The 24,931-nt window shown below is 39.3% G+C and overlaps 2 protein-coding genes across 8 annotated transcripts in view; both read right to left on the reverse strand.

Moving 5' to 3' along the window:
- Nucleotides 1-7,628: 7,628 nt before the first annotated feature.
- Nucleotides 7,629-16,193, reverse strand: slc52a3-2b (solute carrier family 52 member 3-2b). 4 transcript variants are annotated; one of them, XM_003443642.4, is made up of 4 exons: nucleotides 16,056-16,193; nucleotides 9,632-10,685; nucleotides 9,402-9,525; nucleotides 7,629-8,840 (listed from the first exon to the last, which is right to left on the reverse strand). In XM_003443642.4, the coding sequence occupies exons 2-4, from the start codon at nucleotides 10,645-10,647 to the stop codon at nucleotides 8,628-8,630; spliced, it is 1,353 nt and encodes a 450-aa protein (XP_003443690.1). In that variant the 5' UTR covers nucleotides 10,648-10,685; nucleotides 16,056-16,193; the 3' UTR covers nucleotides 7,629-8,627. The 4 variants fall into 4 exon arrangements, with proteins under 4 accessions (XP_003443690.1, XP_005450725.1, XP_005450724.1 ...); XM_005450668.4 differs by lacking the exon at nucleotides 16,056-16,193 and adding an exon at nucleotides 13,525-13,669; XM_005450667.2 differs by lacking the exon at nucleotides 16,056-16,193 and adding an exon at nucleotides 13,355-13,518.
- Nucleotides 16,194-19,227: 3,034 nt separating this feature from the next.
- Nucleotides 19,228-24,931, reverse strand: part of macf1b (microtubule actin crosslinking factor 1b) — a 29,061-nt gene continuing 23,357 nt past the window's right edge. For all 4 annotated transcript variants that reach the window (XM_025911264.1, XM_025911263.1, XM_005450669.4 and 1 more), the window contains 12 exons: nucleotides 24,763-24,888; nucleotides 24,387-24,530; nucleotides 24,004-24,192; nucleotides 23,776-23,890; nucleotides 23,476-23,642; nucleotides 23,153-23,315; nucleotides 22,860-23,014; nucleotides 22,684-22,758; nucleotides 22,408-22,525; nucleotides 21,474-21,619; nucleotides 21,159-21,279; nucleotides 19,228-21,013 (listed from right to left, as the gene is read on the reverse strand). In XM_025911264.1, coding sequence (XP_025767049.1) covers nucleotides 20,988-21,013; nucleotides 21,159-21,279; nucleotides 21,474-21,619; nucleotides 22,408-22,525; nucleotides 22,684-22,758; nucleotides 22,860-23,014; nucleotides 23,153-23,315; nucleotides 23,476-23,642; nucleotides 23,776-23,890; nucleotides 24,004-24,192; nucleotides 24,387-24,530; nucleotides 24,763-24,888 — 1,545 coding nt within the window. In that variant the 3' untranslated portion in view covers nucleotides 19,228-20,987. The remainder of the gene's footprint in view (nucleotides 21,014-21,158; nucleotides 21,280-21,473; nucleotides 21,620-22,407; nucleotides 22,526-22,683; nucleotides 22,759-22,859; nucleotides 23,015-23,152; nucleotides 23,316-23,475; nucleotides 23,643-23,775; nucleotides 23,891-24,003; nucleotides 24,193-24,386; nucleotides 24,531-24,762; nucleotides 24,889-24,931) is intronic.

Here is a 24,931-nt window from a genome sequence, read left to right on the forward strand (position 1 = left end):
GCCCTTGATTTGGGCTTTTATAAAGCAAGTGCAAAGGCATGGTGGTGGAGCGCCTGCCCTTGTCTCTCATGAGCCATCTGCAAGCAGTAAATCCTCAGTATACTTCTGTTATGAAGGGCATGTTGAGAGAGCCACGGGGGTGACTTTAAGAGATGCTTTAAGAGATAACTGCTTGACCACATTGAGGGATCTTTGATAACTCTGTCCCATAAGCCAGTCCAGCATTTGATCTCTGTTGGTCTCTTGAGTCACTTTCTGTGACTTTTTTTTCGCTTTTATTCGTTTGAAACATATGTCAGATGACTATAAACAGACCTTCTTATCAGTTACCTTTGGGATGATAAAGGAGGAAGATAAGTGCCATGTGTGTGCGTGGATTTCGGCACATGTTTACATGTGAATGAGGCGGGGCCGCCCAGCTCCACAGGTGTACACAAACCCAGTTTTTATGGGATCGTTTCAACATGTGACAGGATCAGCAGAAGACACGCTGACACGGTCACATTATTGCGGATCCACAGACAAATCACCTTTTTAAAAGACGTTTTAAGAGGTTGCCCAGAAAGGCAACCAGATGGGGCCTGGAAAAATCCTGTGCCTTCTTTTATATTCCATCTGTAATCATTCAGCTTGATTTGCGCTCACTCTTGTGATGCGTGAAGTGTTGTGCAAGGATTTATAAAATTCAGCGGCGGGACAGATGCTTGAGTTTAAGACATGTGAAAAGTGAGAATTGTCTTTAAGTGTCTGTTTATACGATCGCATTACGTGAGCACTTTATCCTCCACATCAAAGTCGAAGCGTTTAATATCACATTTGTAGTTCACTCTGAGCGCTCTGTTTTCTTCGTGGACGAAAAAAAAAAAAGCCTGAAGACATCCAAAGCAATCATTCTTGTGTTGTTTGCTGTAAATGTTTCGGTACATATGCAGAATGTTTATGTTGAAGTACGCTGTAGCGCGCATTAGGGATGCTCTTAATGGGCTACAGTAAAAGCCCTTGCTAGTCAGGAGTTCAGGCAGGTGCAGACTCTTACAGTAGATAAAGGAGCCTGGCACTGGAGATGAGTTCACGACAATCACTGTGAGGCTTTTAGACGCCTTCTCCAAGCTCAATCTTCATTTCCCCTGACACTGATTTTGCAATAAGGATCCGGAGAAAAGGGGAATGTCCATCTATTCATTTTAATGATCCCTCATTATTGACTGCTGGCAGGGAGGGGGCGGGCAAAGGTAATGATTCTTTGTCTTTGCTGGCCAATCACTCCTCTTAAAGGAATAAGACTCTAAATAAGGCCACTAATGGATGCCCAGAGTGACCTAAAGCTGACCCCAGATGCAACCCCTGCGATCTGACTTCCCGAAACGATGGACTGTGAGTTTGCTTCTTTAGTTATTTATTAATTCATTGTTGGGGTTTTTTTTTTATACTTATAAAGTTTTAAAACCCAACACAAAATTATCAGTAAATATCTTGCCACAATTCTTTGTCATCTGTGAATATTATTTAAACTGCCCCCTAAACTAACATTAAAAGTTACCATCAGAACCAGTTGAGTTAAATTAGCCTAAAGACTAAGAACAATAAAAGATGTTGAAAATATTTTTAAAAGCTAAATTATTTTAGATGATATGAACGCTCTTAAAGATATTTTAAAGACTTTTTAGTATGTTTAGATCTTCCATGGAAAACAACTGTGAATTAAAACTAGTTCCTACAAGTTAGAGAATTTAAGCAGGTATTAGTCTGGCTTCAGCTGCTAATATCTGTGTGGTAATCTGGTAAGGATCTAAGATGGGTTTAACAATAAGAGAGCTAGCCACCATCCCTCCTCTCAAATCAACTCAGCATTGCCTCTCCAACCTGAGGTGTCCCTCTGATGTACTTGTTTCTAATCTTGTCCATCCTGGTAACTCCCAGTGAAATGTCTTTCTTGATGATCCACATGTTTGAGTTGGCAAAGATTTTATGCCGGATGCCCTTCCTGACGCAACCCTCTGCAGTTATTCAGGCTTGGGACCGGCTACAGGAGTACCCTAGATTGTGCAAATGCACTCCTAGTATACCACCTCACTCTCTCCAAAGCATCTTGTGCCTTAAAAGTCACTGAAATGAAAATAAGAAATAGTTGTTTTACTTTGTTAATTTGTGATGTTAGTGATCATGCTGTTTTGCTTCCATAAGAACCACTCTGCTTTCCTGTTTCCAGTATTTACTGTGGCTAATCTCCTTGGCTGCTGGTGGCATTGTTACAAAAAAGACATAGAGGTGATGTCAATATACTTTACTCTCCTAACCTTCAGCAACAAAATAAATAAAATAAATTCTTTGGCCACTAAAACTTTTTCAAATGCAAACCTAGCATATTTACCACAGAGTACTTGCTCATCACCACATCTCAATGAAAGCAATACTGTCTTTAGCATCTCGGGCATCATTTATGCAAAATTCTACTGTGCTACTGTGCATAGCACAGCATCACTGATAGCACATTACTGAGCCTTTATATGTGTGTGCGTGCACCTCAGCCATTCTTACTGTAGCTGTCATCAGTCCGTCAAGGTAATGAACCCTACTTTACTGCTGCCTCCAACAGCTCTTTAAGGCATACTTCACACCCCTGAAGAAATACACTCAGGTATTAGCTGCTCTGCCTGCATTCTCTGGTAGCTGATGGGTGGGCAGGGATGTTATTAGGAGCATTCATCTACAAGACTCCCCAAGCAATACTATACAGAAACTGACCACAAGACAACCCTATCATCCTCAAAGATTACCTGTCTCCTGCACTGTATATGAATGTTTTATCATAAAAGCTTTCTCTTTTTTGCTAAGTGCCTCCTTGAGTGTTTGCTTTTAACTTTTGATTACTTTGTCTTGTTTGCGTAGAAGAAAAAAGAAAAAGATAAAGAAAGAAAAGGCCCCGCCTATTTGAATATAATGGACTTAACGGGAAAGGTAGCCTCTCCTGCTTCACTGAGAGGATATATAGCAGGGGTTTAATCTTACTCAGAGGGTGTGAAAGCTTGGACAGTGCAGCAATATCAGTGCCTCAGAGTCTGTTGAATTTCTGCCTTGACATTGTCAAAGTGAGCCAAGCAGGTGAGGAGAGAAAGGCAGAAAACAGACATGACACAATCATATAAATAATACAGTGTGGCAGGCTTTGTATGGGATCCACATGTTTCCGTCTGTCAGGAAATATAGGATGTCATGCATTACAGTGTAAAAAGACTCATTTACAACCATTAAAAGCAATCCATCTCTGCTTTTGATGTGGCCCATCACATCTCGTTTGGCTTTATACATATAGATATATATATGTAATTATACACATATATATGTGTGAGTGTATATGATAGCCAAGTTTCTCTTTTATGAAGTCTTGAGTCATTTAGAAGAAAAAATGTTTTTCTCTTTTTTGGTCTAGACGTTGAGGTTTCCAACCCTTATCCAACCCCCTCCTCCCTTTTCCTCCTGCTAGGTTTTACCAGACGTCGCGTTGTGAGAGGGGAATGGTCGATTGCATAACGGCAGGCGAGACTTGATCGTTCCTGGCCTTCTCACAAAATTCAATCATTCTCTGCATACTCCAATCCCATGACGGCCCATTAAAGAGCAGCGCGGGCTAGGATTTCCCCTCATGTGTTTTAAATTTAAATTACTGTCACAAAGTCTGCCATATGCAAGAATTGAGGAAGACAAGGAGCTTGGGGGAAACGGAGATATCACAATATTTAAAGGAAAGAGAGAGAGAGAGACGAAGATAAGAAAGGCTGCATTCTTACACTTTTGCTTATTATGTTGCCTAAATCATGCTTCCCCCTTCCCACCCCACCCACAGTCATATAGAGCAGGCTTTCTGATCTGAAGTCTTATCTTAATCTCAATGCATTTTTCTTTGGCTCATTTGGATCATTACACAGTTTCAGAAAAAGTGCATCAAAAAATGCTTCTCCGTTTTCAGACAGTAAGCTGTTGTTGAAATGATTCCAAACCGTTGTGCAGCTTTTAAACTCTGCACGCCATAAGTCACAGAAACTACAGGAAGCGATAAGGAGAGCAGGTGAAGTATGAGACAGCAGGAGATGATGACCCCAGATGTTCTCCGGAGGGCCACTGGGATCTGAATCAGCCTCTGACTGGCCATGAGTTCCTCATTCCTGTTTGTCTATGTGGAATAGAGGAAGGACAAACACACACGTGTGCAATGCACACGCAAAACAATGCACGCACACACATTCTCGCATCCACCTACATGCATAAGACATTCTCTCCCGATTTAATGTGACGAGGATATGATGCAGCTTGACTCTAGTAAGCTGGGTGACCCCACCAGAGGGGATGCATATTGCTGCATAGTAACTGATGTTGATTCATATATATATATAGATATATATATATAAATTATATTTTGGGGGGGGGAAACCCCAATATGTAGGCAGAATCAGTATTTCAGCACATGTGAATGTCTGAACATCTCATTGCTAATTTAGGTTTGCTTAATTTATCCAATTTAACCACAGAGGATCTTCCATCATTGCCTCATTCACCAGGTTCAATAAAGCGACACTGAGAGTTCTTTTTAAAGCTCACACCCTCAAATCAGACCACAGCCATTTGAATGTTAAGGCTTTGCTGCAGCTATGAGCAGTTCTTGGCGATATTTTTTTTAATCAAAAAGTGACATCTAGTGGTGATTTTGTGAATGACATGGATATGTAAGATTCAGATCAAAGAGTTTTTGGTAAATCACAAACTATAAACAGGCAGCTAATTGGCCTAAAAATACTGTTTGTTTGTTTTTCTTTCTTTAAGCCACCCATTTTTCAGTGTTAGCAGACCAGTGGGAAGGCATTACCTTTTGCATTTCATAAAACAAAATTCATGTGATTTGCCTGCCTTTGATTTGCATTTAAACACATGTGACCTGTGGAGTATATCAATGCTGTCAACTGTCGACTTAGTGATGTTTTCTTTTTCTTTTCTGTTATGAATGTAATCTTTTACATCATTGGCCACTTCATTAGGTATAGCTGCTACACCATTAGGTTCAAGTGCTAGTTGATGTTGTATCTAATCAACCAAACACAAGGCAGAAGCTCAGTGCCTCCGTGCAGTTCAAACTGAGCATCAGAAGGGGAGGTTTATAACACTTTGAGTAAGTGATAAAAGTAAAATATAATAAAACAAAACAAAAACAAAAAGCACATATTGAGTGTAGAACCATGTAAATAAAAAGGTTTTAGTTTGTTTTTACCGTATTTTTCGAACTATAAGGCACACATAAAATCCTTTAATTTTCTCAAAAATCGACAGTGCAACTTATAATCTGGTACTTACGTTTAAATTCTGGTTGTGCTTACTGACCTCAAACCGATTTTATGTGGTACACGGCGCTCAAAACTCTGTCAAAAAATGTTTCAGTACGACTTTGGTAAGCTACGAAGCCGCATCATTTGATGGATTGTCGGATCATTACGGCTGCCGTAGTCAGGAGCCTCACGGAGTAATCTGGGTCCAAACTCTGCCTCACGTCCCAAAGTCAAACGAACACTGCGGCATCACTGAGAGTTAAAAACTGTCTAAATTCTTTCATCTTTAATAAAATGATCAGTGTTGCTGCTTTACCAGGTGTAACAATTAAGTTTAACATCCAGGCATCAATGAAAACAAAAGTTATTAAATTTAACGGAGTTAGAAGTTAGCAGGAAGTTAGCTTGCTAGTTTCCACCCAAACTTGATATAGCATGTTCTGACTGAGAGATTTCTGAAAAAATTAAAACATACAGCTCTGCTCTCACTTCCAACATAAACAAAGACAGAAAACTAAACAGCAGTGACGTTTGTAGGGTTATTGAAGTTGGGCTAGCTGGTATATAATGATGTGCTACCTGATCGCTAGCTACACAGCTGTGTTAGCATAGCATAAACACAGTGAAGCTGAAGGATGAACCCCAACTTTTTTCTATTCGATAAAAGTTGAGGTGAGGGTTCCCGATGGTTAGGGACAAATACAGTCGCATGGCAGGATGCTGTAAACGGACTAAACTTCAGTCAGGAGAACAACTGAGATAATCCATCCACAATACGAGGTTAGTCATTAATATACTGCAACAACATGGGAATAGAGCAGCTGCGAGAGAATTCAACATTAATGAATCAATGGTACGGAAGTGGGGGAAGCAAGAAGAATGAGTTGAGTAAAGTTTGACTTATCTGACTGTTTTGTTTCGCTTAATGCACCTTATAATCCAGTGCGCCTTATGTATGAAAACAGACCCGTTCATCAACAGTGGACCTTATAATCCGGTGCGCCTTATGGTCCGAAAAATACGGTAAATGTATGAATAGATATAATTAATCTCAGGGCTGCAGACAGCTTGTTCCAAAGAACAGGACCACAATAACTGAGAGCACACTTAGATCTAATTCTAGGAACAGTTAAAAGATCTGCACGTGATTAACTGAGGGGTCTAACTCGGTTGTAAACGGTGAGCAACTCAGCGAAGTACTGTTTGGCCAAACCATTGAGAGGTTTTTTAGCTAGTAAAAATATTTAAACTTTGAACGTGGCATGTGTTGCTGGTGCCAGATGTGCTTTTCTGAGTCTGAGTATTGGTCTGAGTATTTCAGAAACTGCTGGGATTTTCCTGAACAACCATCTCTACGCTTTACAGAGAATGGTCTAAAACGAGAAAATAGTGAGTCACTGGCGTCATTCTGCGAGAAAATGGCCAAACTGCTTTGAACTGATAACAAGGCAATGACAACTTATATAACCAATCATTATAACAGTATACAGAAGAGCATGTCTAAATGTGCAACATGTACAACATTGAAGCATATGGGCAACAGCAGCAGAAAACCCACACCAGTCAGTTGAGAATAGGAACCTGAATCCACACAGGCTCACCAAAAGTGGAGAACTGAAGTTTGGAAAAACATCGCCTGGTCTGATGAGTTTAGATATCTGCTGTCACATTTTGGAGGGTAGGGTCATAATTTGGATCAAACAACATGAAAGCCTGGATCTATTGTGCCTTGTACGAGTGGTTCAGGTGGTGTTGATGTATCAACATTAGTTGAGGTATTGGATTGGAAGAAAACTGGTATTAAGGGGCCCAAGTTGAGTGTCGTTTAAACAAACTGAGTATTGCTGCTCAGGATTGTCCATCCCTTTATGATCACATCCTCTGATGGCCACTTTCAGTAGAATAATGCAGAACTCATCTCAATCGTGTTTCTTGAACATGATAGTAACTTTAATGTATGCAAATGTACTCCACAGTTACCAGATCTCAAACTAATAGAGTACCTGTGGGATGTGCTGGAACGGTAGGTGGCATAATCAAAAATCCACTGACACATATGATATTCTCTGTCCGCCTCATTAATATTACATTATTTTGCCTCTCAAAATTCGCCAAAGATGCAAATTAGCCTGAATGTTTAATTTTCTTGCCTTAGTCCTGTTAAAGACTGGTGGCTGGTCCAGGGTTCTTACTGCCTGCAACCCTTGGCTAAATAGTTAAGAGGATGAATAAAACGTATGTATAGAGCTCAGCGTAGGGATGATTTACAGAAAAAATAGCCTTTTTTTGGATCAAACAACATGCAAATCTGCATTTTTTAGGCAGTAATTAAACAAATGTTTTATTTGGTATTGTTCAACAGTTTCTCCACTTCAGTAACATATACAAAGCACATTGTAGTTTTATTTAAACAACACAGTAGTCTACCCCCCAAAATGCCCAGGTCATTTTATAGAATTAAGGCACATTTTAAAGGCAACAGTACCATAACTTCTTATAAAGCAAAATCAAGAAAGTATACGTTGAACATTATCATCTAACATGATGTTCAAACTTCAAGTAAAATAGCTTTGACCTTTGAACTGACAAGGTTTTGTAATATATTTAATAGCAGAACACTATTTAGTTTGGTCTTTTTGTAGTCTGAGACACTATAGATGGATATAGTGCTTAACAAATTTATTAGATCACCATCCAATGTAAGGTTTGTGCCACAGCAGCTCTATATTAATAATACTGGCAACTACCAAAATCATTATTTTATGTTTCTGTAATGAATTAAAGAGATTGCATCAATTTTTGCAAGTAGACTTTTCAAATTTTGTGTTTCACAAAAAATAAATAAATAAATAAAAATAAAGCTCATTTTTAAATTATTTTTCAAAATTAACATGAGAAATTATACTCATTTACTTGTATTACTGAACAGAAAAGTTTGTTTTAGTGCTTGAATGTTGTGCTTGATTCTGACATCACTGATAAGGTCCAGTGTGCCTGTTCAGATTTGGGTATAAAACTCTGAATTCAAACTTTGTGAAATTATTTGTGTTTACTTGTTTTTATGAGAGGTGGTCTAATACATTTGTTAAGCACTGGGTGTATGTGTACTTCATACATCATTAACTACTGATAAAGTATATGACATTTACAAACACAACTTAGGTAAAAACACGGAGTGACACTGTGGTGGATTTTCACCTATAACTTGCCAGCTCTCTTACAACAAGTTGGAATAAGTGCAGTTCTACTAAAACAAGTGCAATTAATACTAGAGTTCTGTACAGCAGAGTTGAACTTAGACACCTTTTACATCTATGTTGGACACTTAGTGTTGCAAGCATCACCCGACTCAAAAAGCTGATAGAAACCAACAAGTGGGAACATGGTTAGAGCACCGAGCATTGAACCCAGCTGCACTACAGCTCCACACCACACGAGGGCACTGTGGCCTTCATCCCTCAGGATCACCCCAATGATGACTTTGACATAAGACAGGGAGAGGACAAAGAGTATCCAGGCCAGCACCTGCAACAGAGAACTTGTTAGAATTGTGCATTAAATAACATATTCTTACTGCTGTAAGTAATAAGTAGGAGCTCAGAATATCCTGGTTGGAGCTTGGTAAGCTTAGTAGCATTCAGTGCCTAGCCACTTGGTTTCTTATTCAGTTTGATGACTGAAAGTATTTTAGTAGTTAACACCATTTTAGTATTAAGTACTTTTTGCTCTGAAAAAGTGTATTAGGAAAGGCACTCCTGACATCAAAAAATAACATTTTATAGCTAGGTGGCAGTGCACAAAAACAATGTACTCTTTTTGAATGTTTGACTGATTGACTCATTCAGTGGACTTTCACAGCTCTTGCATGACAGCATCAAGTGGATGAGACTAAGCTGACTTAACATAATATTGTAAAACCTGTCAGTCACACTACACACCTTAATCACAGGAAATCTCATAAATGCTAAGTGAGTATGGCAAATGGGTGGTGGCTTCATGCTTTTATAAGATGCAAGATAGAGCATGAAGTCTGAAATTGTATTCTGTGTACACAGTAAGTACATGCAAGAGAATAAAGAGTCTTACTATGACTACAGTTCCAGAGGTACTGTGGACCAGCAAAGGACAGGGACTTAGAACAGCCATGCCCATAATGTAGGCTCCAAATCCAGTCCCAAAACTGGTCAAAACTCCCATGAAGACAAGAGACCTGGAAAGAAAACAGATTTACAAGCTATTGGTGACTTAGAACTCATTTCTTGGATCTATGGTCTTGATTAGTATTTTATAATTATTGTAGTTTTTCTATAGCTCACCTTATTGGTATGAACATGGCGATGAAGCAAGCCACAGGGTTAGCAACAGCTCCCATGGTGGCAGCTAGATGGTAAGCCTTGTTCCCATAAGGCATGCATGAGTAGGACTGCACTGAAGGCAGCACTGCATTGGTCAGAGCATTGACCCAAGCCAACACTACAAAGATAAACACCACCTCAAAGATACTATATGTCCCCCTCCCGAAAGAACTCCTAAGTTCCCTCTTGCCAGCCTCCGAGGGGTTGATCATGGGCTTTTGCTCTGGTGTCTGGGCATTCAGAGATAGGCCTTGTTCTTTCTTTTCACGGTCAAGTTCCCCACTGAAGTACCGTTCGCTTTTTCTCTCACGAGCCACAGCCGGGTGGTGATTGAGTAGGAGGAAAGCGACCAGACACACGACCATCATTACACTAAGGAATATGAAGAAGACCTGCGCAGAGAATTTAGCAGGCTGGTAGATGGCCTGTAGCATTCCATTGTCAGTTGTGTTGGAATTATTAGATAAAGTGGCATTTTCACAGTGAACTACACCAACGCCTTGAATAAGTGCCACCACTGCAGGCACAAGACCACTGAGGCCCTCACCTGCAAAATACGTTGTGAGATATTGTGGACGCAGCCGCATCATGAAAGGAAGAAAGGTAACAGATGAGGTGCAGTCCACCACAGATAGCAGGAAACTTAATGTCAGCAGTGGAACACTATGCAAAGAGCCTCCGACGGTCACTGTGTGCTTCCAAAGGAAAGCCAGAAGGAATGTAGCAACGATGCCCAACCCTACAATGCCGTAGATGACTGGCCGCTCATCGAGCACCCCTGGGCGGAAGCGGTGCATCAGCGTGATGAAGAGAGGGCCTATGTTGGCCATTTGGATGAGAACTGTGAGGTAGGAGGGCAGCAACCAGCGCTCTGGGATATCATTTACGATCAAGGGGAGCTCCACCCACATCCCATTGATGGCCACCCAGGAGCCCATTCCAAACAGGCACGCCAGCACGTGAGTCAGCAGCGACATGATGCGAGCAGAACTGAGCAAATGAACACCTACAGAATCTGAAACATAGAGACACAGCATAAGCACGACTGATTAGTGACATTTAAAAGAACAGTCATTAAACTTTCAGGCAAAGAAATGTTTATGTGTATTTTGCATGCATTTGATGGATTATTGCTTTATTGCATTTATGTACAAATGAGCTTCAATGAAATGAGTTGTAGAGTGTATCTTTTTTAACTGCAATCAGTTTAAGAGGCTTCATCGGTAGAGGCTGATTACAGTGGAGCTTTGAGCAAAGGTTGTCACTGATGTTCAGCATGTATGATGTTAGTCATGTTCATCGCGATTTAGGGTAACATTTACTTTTGAACAGTTTCTAAAGTTATCTTGTAGGGAACATGAATTTGTGCACCATACTTCATACCAATATATTAATTTCTGAGCCAAATAGTTATATGAAAAGAAATAATACTCCATGGAAGTCTTTTTCTGATATATTTCGAACAAACAAGTAAAAAATTTTGTCTCTGAAACAAAGGCTTCAGATAAGGTAGCATAACTAAACAACAGCAAAAGGACAATGAGCTTTTTCATCATCTTTATTTCATCGTTTCAACACAAAAGTTCACAGATGAGTTCTTCTTTGGAAACGGCATATAGAGCATTGGTGTCATAAGTTAATATCGTCCCCTTAAGCAGAAATAACCTTGAGAATCTTGTGAATTTTGCATAATTTTCAACCAGCCTCTGATATCCTCTAGGTCTCTGATATCCAACCAGATTGATAAAGCTTTTTATTTCTCTTTATTGCTTCAGTAGCAATGCGTTCAAGAGTTTTTGTGCATGGACTTCCCATTTCAAATCCAAAAGATTTCAAATTGATTGAAATATGTTTTTTTTCCTGGCTAGGCCTTAATAGTCTGCAATTTTGCTGTAGTAAGGGTCTCTTTGGACAGCAAAGGCCTTTTCTCATTTGTGTAATTTCTTCCTGACACATGTTAGAAGAATCTTTTATGACATCTTGGTCAAACTGTCTGCTCGTAAGCAAAAAATATGGAGGGGCTGTGGGCAAAGAGAACAGCAAAGAGAACACCTGTCTATGTCCCTGACAGCTATGTTCTCATGTTATCTGACAATCTTGGATCCACTTCATCTTCAGTTCACCCAACTGTAAGAAATTTGGGTGTAACTTCATCGGACATTCAGTTATGATTAGCAGGTTGGTTGTCTTGTACAAACTTGTTTTTATCATCTGCAGAACATTGCCCATATTAAATATCTAAAATGGAAATGAATTTACATGCCTTTATTTCAACATGCCTATATTATTGTGATTCGTTAGTCCTTTGACTTTTGAGAGTTTTTCATGATCAGATGTCTCTCTGTGTTAGTGAACGACTATACCCATACATAACTACCAGGTCTTTGAGTTCAGCTGTTCAGTGGTTGTTGGTGGTATCTAGGTCTAAGTTCAAGACAAAAGGAAACTGTTTGTAGTTCCCAAGTTACAGAGCTTGGTTCCTTTGGAATAAAGGGACCAGAGTTATTAAAGTGTTGAGATGTGTTGCAAATTTGGCAAAAAAACCCCAAAACAGTACAAACATAAAGCAGTGACAAAATTGCATGCAAGAAGTGGAAGCTGATATTTCTGCAACTGATCCTGTTGCATTTGGTTTGATATTGAAATGAGCTGACAATTCCTTTGTTTAGCAAACACGCAGCTTTTGTAAATCATCTGTAAAACTAACTAACTGGATGATACCCTTAAAAAGTTTGAGACGCACTGTGTAGGCTCGCTTTTATTTATCTTTCTATATTTCTAACATTTTAGTCATTGTATCTTATTTTATATTGTAAAGTGTTTTGTGATCTTTGTTCTTGAACAGCACTATATAAATAAACTTTACTTACTCTACTTCTACTTGGCAAGCCCATGGAGGTTCTAATCACTAACCCCTAATCTGGAATCCCTGTTTTGGGGGGATTTCAATATGCCGTGCATATACTGTTTTACTATCATGTTCACTCGATTAAATGAAATCATGCATAATTACAGTTTAATTTGCCGTTTGATTACACCTTTTTAAAGTCACTGTTTCAAGGAGGAGCCATTGACCTTCACAGTGTTTGTCTTTCCAAGCTTCTTCCATCCTTCTCACATGTGCAGTCTAGAAATGGATGCCTGACCTTTTGCACACTGACACGATGCTCCCATAAAAACACCATGTGGTTCTGACATAAACATATTTATCAAAAAGAAATCATTGTTAAGCAACTTTAAAATAATCTAAGTCTTGATAATGACTATGAACAATTAGTGCCAATAAATTACAAATATAAACATGTTTTTTGGGGTTGGCTATACAACACAAAAGCAATATATTGTGCCAAACTTCTAAAATACACAAGATTATAAGATCTCATGTGAGTCAAGAACAAGTAAGGCTGTTACGTCAGGTTACCATGATATAACTTCCTGATCTTCCTGATCTTGATCTGCAATCTAAACTTAATTATCTGGTGCCTTTTGTATCCATTTTTATATACATTTTTTGTTGCTGTTACCTTTTAATGATGGAGGGAAGCAGATGGACTACAGCACAGAACAGATGGACTGAAAGACATGAGGCTTTAGGATCTAAGATAACCTGGCAATTCAATCACCCTTACTTCCGTCACACATCATTTCTATGCTGCTGTAAGTACACAAAATCCATCATCCTACCTGTTTCAGAACAAGGAACAAGAAACCACTCTCCCCTGGCTTCTCTCCTTCCAAAAACCTTCACTCTTGGCTGATTCGACTTTTTTTTTTGTTACATCTGCCGCAAATGTGTGTGTGTGTGTTTATGCCCTCTCCTTTTCTAACCTCTCTACACACACATGCAGGCTTACATTCTGCTTCCGTTTTTCTGCTGTACTTGCCAGGGGAGGGACTGCACAGGCGCACATGTCCTCTACCGCCATGAGTGAGGTCGGTTTCAAAACCAGGCAGTCTCTGTGTTTCACAGAGCTTAGGAAAAGAAAGCCGGTGGAGGGGGAGGTGTTACTGAGAACTCCTCCCTTTCCTTTTTCCTCCTCCAACCAGCTTGGGACTTTATGGTCTGCCCTCCTTTAAACACACAGGCAGCAGAGTGAGTAAGAAGGGTATGGCTGCCTTTGGATTCACAGTCAGTAGAGTTATAGTTTATTGTATATAGTTAACTCCACACAGCTGGGGCTTTATTCTTCTGCTCTGTAATTTCTAATGCTTTCACTGTATGACTGTGGATTATGGATGACTGTTTCACAGTCATAGATGGTGTTGATGCAACAACTCATCTGAGCAGACCAGTTTGTCAAGTTCAGCATGACATGGCACTTTAGCACCCAAAAATTTCACTCTTGGCATATATAATTTGAATACATGGAAAGATTGCTAAAATAGGAACGGGCCAAATGAAGTAATGTTCCACTAAAGCACAGCAATATTAACAGTGATGGGAATAACGGCGTTACAAGTAACGGCGTTATTAACGGCGTTACTTTTTTCAGTAACGAGTAATCTAACTAATTACTATTCCTATGGTTACAACGGCGTTACAGTTACTAACAAGGTAACGCGGTCCGTTACTATTTTTCAACAAACAGACGGTTGAAGCTGTGTTCAGCTTACCGCATCTTATATCAGCTGCACGGAAGTAGCTGTAAGTAATCTGGACGCTACAGCTTTAAGCAGCTGCGCGCTCCCGCGGACGGTAATCACGATCACTGTCTAGCACAACACCTGGAGCTAAGGAGGCAAAACAATCGCATGAGTGCTGCTGTTTGACTGAGGAAGAATAAAGTAGTCGTGGTAAGTCAATCACATGACCACTTAAAGACAAAGCAACAAGGTGCCAGTTTTTAAATTGTGTCGATAGGCCACGTAAAACCAGAGTCATGATCAACAAGATATACGTGCCGTTTTTTCCTCAATAGTTTCGCCACGTTAGCGCTAGCAAGCACTCTCTGCTTATAATAAAAAAAACAAAAAACAGGGAAGTTTTAGGAGTGACGGTGAGAGAGAAAGAGAGAGAGAGCGAGTTTTGAGATGTGAGATTTGTGACGTTTAGCATGTTTGTTGTGTGTAGTTAGTGTGTAGTGTTGTGGATAGTTTTGTGTTGTGTGTCAGAACAATGAGGCAACTGCTGTCTCCAGGTAGAAACAGCAGTGATACACCTGCTGCTGTCAGACCTGCAGGTATCAGGCTGTGATGTTCTCCTTTATAGTGGACAGAAATTATTTTTTGGAGTGGCACAAATAATTTGTGGCATCTTATTGAAGAACAGCTGATTGTTCTTTAAATAGTTTGAAATGGTTATTTAAAAAAAGGGTAAAAGGTAAATGGCTGCAAATAACTTTGTTGTTTGCAAAACTTGTGCATAGGATTTTAAAATTGACAATTAATATTTGCATTTGAAGTTATGAAATATGATTCATTAAACATGTTTGTGGTTGTTACAGTAAAAAGACTTAACTTTTTCTACTCTGATTTTATGGTTTTTGTCTGATTTTAGATCAATTCTGGTTATACAGTATGACAAAATGAGAACATGACTGTAAATTCAGGCACGCGAGGTTGTGCTAAAAAGAATGATACCAAACAAGGCAAAGTAAATAGTTTTTAAAGGTAAAATGTGGAGAGAAAATCAAGAGTAGTAAAAAAATGGCCAATTATACCCTGGACGCCAGAGGGTTAAACGGTCTTTGTTTTTTTTTTTTAAGTAACGCAATAGTTACTTTTCCAAGTAATTAATTACTTTTAGAATATTGTAACTCAGTTACTAACTCAGTTACTTTTTTGAAGAAGTAACTAGTAACTATAATTGAATTACTATTTCAAAGTAACTTGCCCAACACTGAATATTAATATCACTGTCTTTATCATTGTCTTTATTTGGCTCATTTATTTTACACAAAATTAAATGAAAAAAAAAAAAACTAAATCAAATGACAAACTAAAAGGGAGTAGGTTGGAGCTACAGTCTATGTAACACATACACCTAATACAAAAAAAAAAAAAAAAATCAAGGTCAGGAAAATGAAACCATCCACATCTTTAACATCTGATTTAAATACAGTTATGTCAGGGATTATGTGAACTCCAAAGAACTATCAGCATCAGCATTAACATTTCAAATCTGAGATTTAAAGAACTCAAACGTTCACATTTCCAAGTCTTAAATAAGCACCTGCTATAATAATAAGCTGCTATGCTGAAAAGCCTTATTTGTTTTTTAAAAATGAAATTATTTGTCCTGTATTTCTAAAATGCAGACTATTTGTAACAATAATCTCTTCATCTCCTAACCTTTCACATAACTCAAATACACAAGGCAGAAAGTGCTTTTCATTAATCACTTAAAACCTGTTTATCATTCTGAATTACAAAAGGAACCACCTACCTGCTTGTGGGAAGCAGAGTCAGTTATAATGAAGGTCGCTCGGATGTGTAACAGTGCAGTCTCCTTCTGATATACTGTCTATAGAGTATGCATGCACTGTGAGATGTGGGCTTTGTACTTTACAAGTCTAGATCTCTGAATCTGTGTCATGTGACCACTGAGGAGGGCTGAGCCAGGGGTTCAGTTTGGGAACCAAAGTTCTTAGCAGTAAAAACAGTTGGATAACAGGAAAAGGTACACAGGGAGAAAAGAAACTGTAGAGAAAGGGGTGGAAAAGGCCATTTATATGTCATATAAAAACCTGTATAAAAACCTTCTATGGCATTATTACATGAACATGAAGGTTTTTCCCAAATTGGGTAGAGTAAATTCTGTCAGTCTAGCCAACCAGAAGATGACTTTGGACAGCTTTCTGAGTGGCTGGTTCGTTGGGGTCAGTCTTGCTTTTGTTCAGTGCAAATTCCAGCGCAAATGAATGACCCCTGCTGACTACTAACGTCACTGGATGGCATTTCATTTGAGTGCCCTTGCACCCACCTCAGCACTGACTGGTACTATATGCTCCCTTCCTGAAAAATAAAATTCTTTGTAAGTTGATGACCATTATATGAAACAAATTACTTTTGATAGATGTTAATTCTACATAAGAAAATCTCTCCTGTCCCTTTCTTTTCTGTGTGCCTGTCCCAAAATATATAACATGTCACCATTTCTTTAGTTGAATCTGTGAAAAATGCCAGAGATGACAACAGCTGACAGTCATAAAATAGCAGTTTTGCACCAACGAGATGATTCCCTTCTGTTTTCAGCCTATGCACATACTTTTGGAAGCAGAGGGCTGACTGATGAAGAAAGGATTTTACTTATAATTGTAGAAGGAGAGTCAGACTTGTAGCTGTCAGGGGATGAGGTGGAGGAGGACTAGACATTAGAGCAGGAAGGAGGGAGTTTCAGAGCGCATACCAACTTTTGTGGAGCTCGAGCAGGGATAAAGTGACAGCACGCAACATCAGTTATTGATAAAAATCAAAGTGTAACCTTCAGCTCTGGAATTTTTTTTGGCATTACAATATTCAGAAGGGGAAATAAGAGCCTTTTCAGTTTATTACACACACACACGCATAAATGTGGAGTCCAAAATCAGCTTAACGTTTCTTAAAGTGTTGAATTATATCAATTAATATTTGCTGAAAGTGCAGAAAACTGTGCCTCTCCTTTCTTTATCAATTCATTGTCAACTCTATAAAAACTGGGTCGAAAGACTTTTCAACAGAAAAATGCTGGCCACAATCACCAACCACTACTGATTACATCAAACAGTAAATAGCAACCGGGTTTTTGAAAGTGTCAAAACACACAAACCACAGACAGTGCTCATGTCTGAAAGCACCCTTAAAACTGAAAACATTCTTATAGCCAGTTAAAGAAATGTTGCCTCATGGTAAATGTGTGTTTATCACTGGGAAATGAAGACTGATGTCCAGTCACAGGACAGAAGTTGTTTTGAAAAACAAAAAAACAGAAAACAAAAAGAAAAAGAAAAAGAAAAAAAACAACCAAAACAAAAAACCACTCAGGACTGGAAGTAGGCTAAAGGGCACTCCTGTGACCTGGATTCATAATGAATATTTGTGTAGAAGTACAATACCCTGCTTTCTTTTTCAAAACAGCTGGGCCCCATGTTTAAATAAATATGTCTGTGTTTTTGGTACTGCATGTACTCTGCAAAACTGAAAGAGTCACTTGTTAGACACCAGCAGGAGGGCAACCTTCCTGACAATCAACAGATTACATTTCTTTGAGAATCTATCATAAACACTTGACCTTCAGACACATTCTGTAGTTAAAGTGACTGACATGTTCTTTTAGCCTAATATTTAGATGTTTCTTTGTCATACCATGTTAGGTAATATGGCAGATTCAGTTTAATATAATCAAACAAAATGTTTTTTGGAATTTAAAAGGAAATAATTAGCTAATTAGCTTATACTGCTGTTGAATCTTGTTTTGAGCTTCTGGTGCCCACCTGTAAGCATTGACCCAGCTATAGCAGTCAGTTGGGGTCTGCTCCAAGCATGCCTTGGCAGAGAAGATTTGTCTTTCATTGACGCAACCCACATCCTCAACTCTGAACTGACAAATGCATTTTTCATTACAAATTTTGCACCATTTAAGAAAAACAACCAGGCTTTCCAACAGTGTAAGATTTACTGCCAAAAGCATTGTTACAGTAAAGAAATCATTAAACCAAACACAATTTTGCTTACTTTTTGTGCTAAGTTTATATATCCATCTATCTTTTTTCTGCTTATCAGAAGTTGGGTCACAACGGCAGTAGACTAAGCAATTCCTCCTGGGTGATCCCAAGGCATTCCCAAGCCAGACAAGATATGGAATTGTCCCAGCAGGTTCTGGGCCTACCCTAGGATCTCTTCCAAGTCAGGCATGGTTGGAAAACCTTCATAGGTAGCAGCCCATAAGACATCTTAACTTAATACCTGAACCACCTCAACTGTCAATGAATGTGACAAATAGGATTAGAGATAAGCTTCAACCCTGGGGGAGCCCAACATCCACTGAAAACATGCCTGATTTTGTGCCAGAAATGTGGACACAGCTCTGACTGTAACAACAGACACACTCCATACTTCCACAGTTCACCCCAGTAAACTTTCTCCAAATCCACAAAACACATGATTGAAGGGAGGGTCAAACTCATATGATCCAGCCAAAAGTCCTGTAAGGGTGATTACCTGGCCCACTGTTTGGACAGAACTGGCAGTGCTTTTCCTGAAGATCTGGACAGAGGTTCAACAGTCATCTGGAGACTCTTTTTCAAGATCTTGATACCCTGAAAATCTAAGCACACCCACTTTTTGATAAATGGCAACCACCATGCCAGTCTGCCACTCCACAGGCAATGTCTTAGACCTCCACGTCAACCAAGTGTCAGCCAAAACAGCCCCACAATGGCCAGAACCTTTATCATCTCAGGATTTTGGAATCTCATCCTAGCCTGGCAACTTGGCACCACAGAGATTCTCAACTACCCCGGTAACCTCTGCCATTGTAGTTGGTCTTCTGCCTCCTCCACAGAGGGCATTTTGGTAGGTACCAACCCTAGAACTATATATTAGCAAATGTAATAATAATAATAGCAAACTATTTCATATTTTTATACAAAAGTTTTATTTTTTATACAAGTGGATGTAAAATTATTAGTGACATTCATCTAAAGTTAGACATCAGAATGAGTGCTGGGTATAGAAACATTTACAGTACAGAAAGATAAGGGTGCATAGCAATCGAAGTGAAATCTGGCTGTTGTAATTTTTTACAGTACAGTAAATTATCAACTGTCTCCAAACACGAGGCAAAGAGAAAATGTATTCCATCACGTAAAACATTTTTGACTTTAAAAAATTCAGTTGACAGCTGCATAGACCAAATGCCATGACATAAGCTACTGAAGCTACTCAACCTCAGGCGGATCTAGTACAAAGGGACACTTACAAACATAGTGGTTACACATATTGTAAAGTATTAACTGGTCTATGATTAACCCGCAGAATAAAAGCTTTGCAACACTGCCAGTGGATGATGATGATGATGGTGGACTTGTAGTTGATTATTTCTCAAGGTAAGTGTAGTTTATTGGTTATTGCTGAAACAATATATACTGTTATGTCCAGGCTCATGTGTTGTTATTAAGGAAACTAGTGTTGCATGTTGTTTTTAACATCTTTGGAAGGCGAATAATGAATTAATAAACGTGAGAGTTTCTGAACTAATTGGATGGCAGAAAACAAAACAAAAAACTATACTGTGTTGCTTAAAATGCCAGAAAAGTATAGAAAACAGAAATATTAAATATACAACCACTGCGTTCTCATGACATAAAATTGTCAACATTATTGTTTTATGAACCCCAAACTAAAATTATAGTTTGTGTAAATCATATGTAAGACATCTTCTTACTTAGCACGACATATCTACAGTAGTTGGACACAGAAAAGTGCATATTTATAAAGACAAATGTGCTAAAGAAACTTTTCTAAGTACAGTGTTATGAAGAAAAAAACACATCTACATGTTCACAGTAATGTTCCATAGAAACAGATACATCGAAAGACACAACCAGTCCTGAGAAAAAGAATCTCTACAAATCAGCAATGGCCCGTCGTACTTCAGTGCATTGTTCGTTAAACAATCTCCAGTGTTTAGAGCATCCTTACAATAAAGAATAAAAATACATTTATATGAAAACATGGTGTCCAAAATAAAATTTAAAAAAAATAAAAAGACAAACAAAAGTGTGGCCCTGCCAACAATATCCTCTTCATGGAATGACATAAAGACAAAAAAAATATCACAAAGCTGAAGGACGGCATACTGTACCCTTTATATAGTTATGATTTTGGTATATGAGTATTTTTTTTGGATGTTGATAGCAGAGTCAGATAACACAACACCTTTCAATGCCATAATATGTGAGTCCTAGCACTATGTCACCTTGAATCAGTAACAGAGCATTACTGACATCTCCCAAAATAAAAGCAGTTCTGATTAAAGCAATGCTCTGGCTATCATGCAGCAAGTATCCATGCAGAAATTCTTACTCTCTACGCAATCAGATACAAATATATGAAATGAGAAAAAGGGGACAAAAAAAATCTCTGCCTTGCATCTGGACCGACCCCTCATTGTCCACACTGAGACATTCCTCTCACGCAGATTAGCCAAAGCTGCACGCCTGTTAGCATCACTTTCGGTGACCTTTCCTGTACTTTACGTTCATTTTCAACTGGTCAAATGTGAACGACTGCATTATTTTCAGGCCCCTTCTAGCACCTAACTTTTGCTTGTCACTCTTTTGGGACTTCAAGGCTGTGTTTGGGTTGAGCGCTGCAGCATACTCAGAAGGAGAGATAATCATGTGGGCAACCTCTCAGTTTCGTCTAGAAGGTGCAAAAGAATGAAAACAGACAGAATCGGGTTAACATAACAAGTTTCTCAAGTTCAAAAAGTGAATATTGCAACTTTACTGGATGCACAAGAAAGCAGATTGCCTGAAAATAAATCAGTCAATAAATAAAAAATAACCTGGTGGTGATGGAGAGTTATCCTCCCCTGTTGTGGCAAACTGTAGGTCAGACCCCAAAGCAGCTATGGAGCTCCTGGGGCGAATGCAGCGATCACCTGAGAAACTCCTACGAAGTAATGCCTAAAGCCAGATATGTTACACCAGTTACTGATAAATGTCTCCATAATAAAATACATGTACATTTTTTCTGGTTGCTACTGTTCTTCATTTAAAAAGTAGAAAGGTGCAACTTGATCCTGCATTGTTATGGAAATTCTCTCATGATTCAATATTAGAAAGATAGGAAGTTGCTTTACCCGCAGCTTAAAGCTTACCTTGCGTGTCATGGGGCTGGTGGGGGCAGAGGCACTGCTGTACAGGCTGAGGCTCGAGTTGGACCTGCTGACAGTCAAACCTTTAGAGGTGCTCCCAGCAGGGGACAAGTACTTCTCTTTTATCTTCAGGTTGGTCCGACCTTTTACTGTTGGAGACACAACAGAGGGATTTTACAGAAAATGGCAAAACTTCTCATTATTTATAGATACACCTATTATTATAGTCAGCCAACATGTAGATATTAATAAGACTAAAGTTTTTTCACTGTGTTAACAACCCCTCCAACCCAACAAAAACTCAGTGAAAAGATGGCTAAAATATGTTGAAGACAACTTTGCAAGATGTCTAAAGAATGTTGAGATTTGGTTGAAGGGTGAAAAGAAAAGAATATGTATAATTATAGTCTAAGGAGCTTGGAAAGAAAAGCGTCAAATGGTGGAGAGTCCCAGATGGAATCTGCCGTTCTGTCTTTCCACATGGGAAAAATAATGTTTTAATGTTCACAGGCTTGTCCTAATCAGCTTACCATGTAACAAATAACAACAGAAGCCCATCAGAAACAGAAAGTTTGCAATTTCTTTCTTTAAATATAAGAGGTCAACAGCTAGCTGTGATCTAGTCATCTGTTTCACCTTTTCTTTTGACCAGATTTAACCCGATTTTAGCCTTGATGGCTCTACATGTAGATCTTTTTGATTGCAAAAGGATTTTTTTAGTGGTAAACATGAATTGGTCAGTCCTTGATATTAGTTTGTTTCACCTTTCACTTTTTAATCTAATTCACCCGAATGTCAAATTAAAAGGCCATTATTGGCCAACTAGATATAGCTGAAAAAGCAATGTTAAGAGATGTTTGATCCTTTATGGTTTGTAAACAGCTTGTCTTTGAAAGAAAGGCGTTTTAGTTATGCAGGAAATAATGACTATTACAACCTCTGCAGGGATCATTTTTAACCAGGAACTCATCCAGAGCAGTCCAGCCTCCTCCGACTCTGACCATCAATGTGCTACGCAGGATTCGAACCATCCTCAGTTGTTGGGAATCTCCAAACTGGAGCAAACATTAAATAATATAATATTACAGCGTTGCAAGTACTGATGGACAGAGGAAATCCATGTAAGACATTAATTTCCTCTGTAGTAGAGGATTTTAGCATATTAAATATGAAGTTGCATGTTTTTTGAATCAGTGACTAACAGTCGACTCACCCTGTATCTGTTGGCACTTATTTGCTCCACTTGAAACCTCTTGGGACAGTTACACTGTGCTACCTGTCGGCTCACCTAATGAAGGCAGGATAATGACAGCATGTGTTGAAAAACCTCATAAGGAATACATTAGTTTATCTTTTTCTGATTATTCCTTTTGCACACGCTCTTCTTACCTCTTCATTGATCTGATCGGCATCCAGTGTTTTTCTGTAGGGATCTCTGCTGGGATGGAGCGCGCTCACAAACTCATAGTAGTCGATGAAACCGTCGTTGTTCATGTCAAAGATGTTGGCGACAGCGTTCATCTCTAGAGAGCTTGTGGGGAATTCTACAGAAGGAGTACAAAGCCTTATCTTGAACACCAGCCATGCAGATCTTAACCTGAAGAGTTAAAGCACTATGATCCAGAATGAGAGATACATTAGCGTCAACAATGAACTGATTATTATAGGTAAGAAAATCTCACTAGAGGCGAGAACATAATCAATGAACTCCTTCTGGCTAATCCGTCCATCCTGGTCCCGGTCAATGCTGCGAAACACGTCCAAGATCCGAGACTTCAAATGACTAATCCACTGTATGTAACGCTTTCGCCAAATGTTAAAGTCGAAGTTTGCAAATTCTTCCATCTGTGGGACACAGCAAAATATCACAACCTTTTTAAATCTTTGAATGACAAAATGTCTTTCCTAATAATAATTTCAAAAACATTTTTATTGTTTTGGCCACCTATAATGGTACCAGAGTCTCTCAACGTTATTACAGTTATGTTGCAAAAAGCACAATGACCTCTTTGAGCATTTGCTGGTGTTGTTCCAAGCGGTTTTGTCTCGCCACAGCCAGGAGCCAAAGTTTCTGCCACTCACTGACCAGCTGACTGAGCTGTGGGGTCTGAGGGTTAAGGTGCTCCAGGGGGACCGGTATAACAGGCTGCAACTTCATAGCGCTCCTTCTCTCTGAACAAAGAAAGTCATCATTCATCTCAGTCAAATGATACTGTATGTGCTTGACAGGTCATTAGCAGTGAGCTACTCAACCTTTAACCCTTTGTGAATGTATGAACAGAATGCTGCTTTCACAGTGGCTTACTGGTGAGCGGCCGTTTGCTTGGGGAAACTTGCTGCTTCGAAATGCTCTTGTGTTTGCAGGATTTTGTGGCATGTTCTACCTCTGGGAACTTTTTATTTAACTCCTCCATGAATACCTGCGGAGAGGAGTCCATAACTGAGACTGCAGAGTACAGTAAGCATGTTGTAAAGCTGAGTGTTTTGCAGTGCAAACAAATAACTCATGCTCTCAAAGAAAAATAAATCATACTGTGTGTTGCTCAATGAGTTTTTGGTTATGCTCTGTGGCCTCAGGCAGAGGCTCTTGATCTCTGAGGCTGAGGGCTTCCTCTGCTGATGAGATCCAGTCCAGAAGTCTTTGGACTTCCTCTCTCTCTGTCTCCAGCGCTGTCAAGCTGGCTTGGATCTTCTGGCCCTGCTGCTGGGCCCAGGTCTGAACCTGACTCGGAAAACAACAGAGGGGAAGAAAATTACACAGCTCGCTGTTTATACATTGATAAAATATCTTCCAGCATTCAAGCCATTTTGGTGACTGATAGCAACAGTTAACTAAACAATCAAGTTATTTGTTTTTGAATATAATTAAAGGAAAATAGAACCTTGTGTGTATTACTTTGGCACAAAGGCACTCACTTCCTCATAGCGTGTCTTAGTGACACTGATCCATGATTTTAGGGTGATTATGGAGTCTGGATGGCAGGAGGCAAGAATCTCCTCACCCAAACACTGGATGTTCTCAAGCTCCACTGCCTGAGCCTGCAAGGCGGACAGCGACTCCTGTGGCGGAGCAATAAAATGACTTGGATGAGTTTTTTGATGCTCAAGGTAGTTGTCCTTACAGTTACCCTCAAGCACAGCTTTGTTTAACTGACCTTCAGCCAAACACTAAACCCTTATCTGCACCAGCTTGTTCTGTAGCAGACTCTGTCCTCTGCATGCACTGGAAGCTGATAAGCTGGAAAAAAATAATTTCTCTACAGGGAGTGACAAAACTTCATTTTATACTGACCTCGTGTTGTTTGCGGAAGGAAAGCAGACCTTCCTCCTCCTCTGGTATGACCCCGTATTTTAGGATCCTCTCAACCTCAGTGAGCCGCTCCATGAAACAATGAACGAGCCCATCGAACTTTTCAGCCTGACAAGAACGAGGAGGGGAGGTTAGCTCCTTATCAGTGCTT

The sequence above is a fragment of the Oreochromis niloticus genome, linkage group LG11 (assembly GCF_001858045.2).
Source record: "Oreochromis niloticus isolate F11D_XX linkage group LG11, O_niloticus_UMD_NMBU, whole genome shotgun sequence".
Lineage (NCBI taxonomy): Eukaryota > Metazoa > Chordata > Actinopteri > Cichliformes > Cichlidae > Oreochromis > Oreochromis niloticus.

Coding starts and splice junctions, on each gene's coding strand:
- slc52a3-2b (XM_025911239.1), bottom strand. CDS start 12,779: ATGGAAGAAGCTTGGAAAGACAAACACTGTGAAG. Junction 10,686..12,745: donor GAAAGACAAACACTGTGAAG/GTCAATGGCTCC, acceptor TCTATGTTTCAG/ATTCTGTAGGTGTTCATTTG. Junction 8,841..9,401: donor CCTCTGGAACTGTAGTCATA/GTAAGACTCTTT, acceptor TCTCTGTTGCAG/GTGCTGGCCTGGATACTCTT.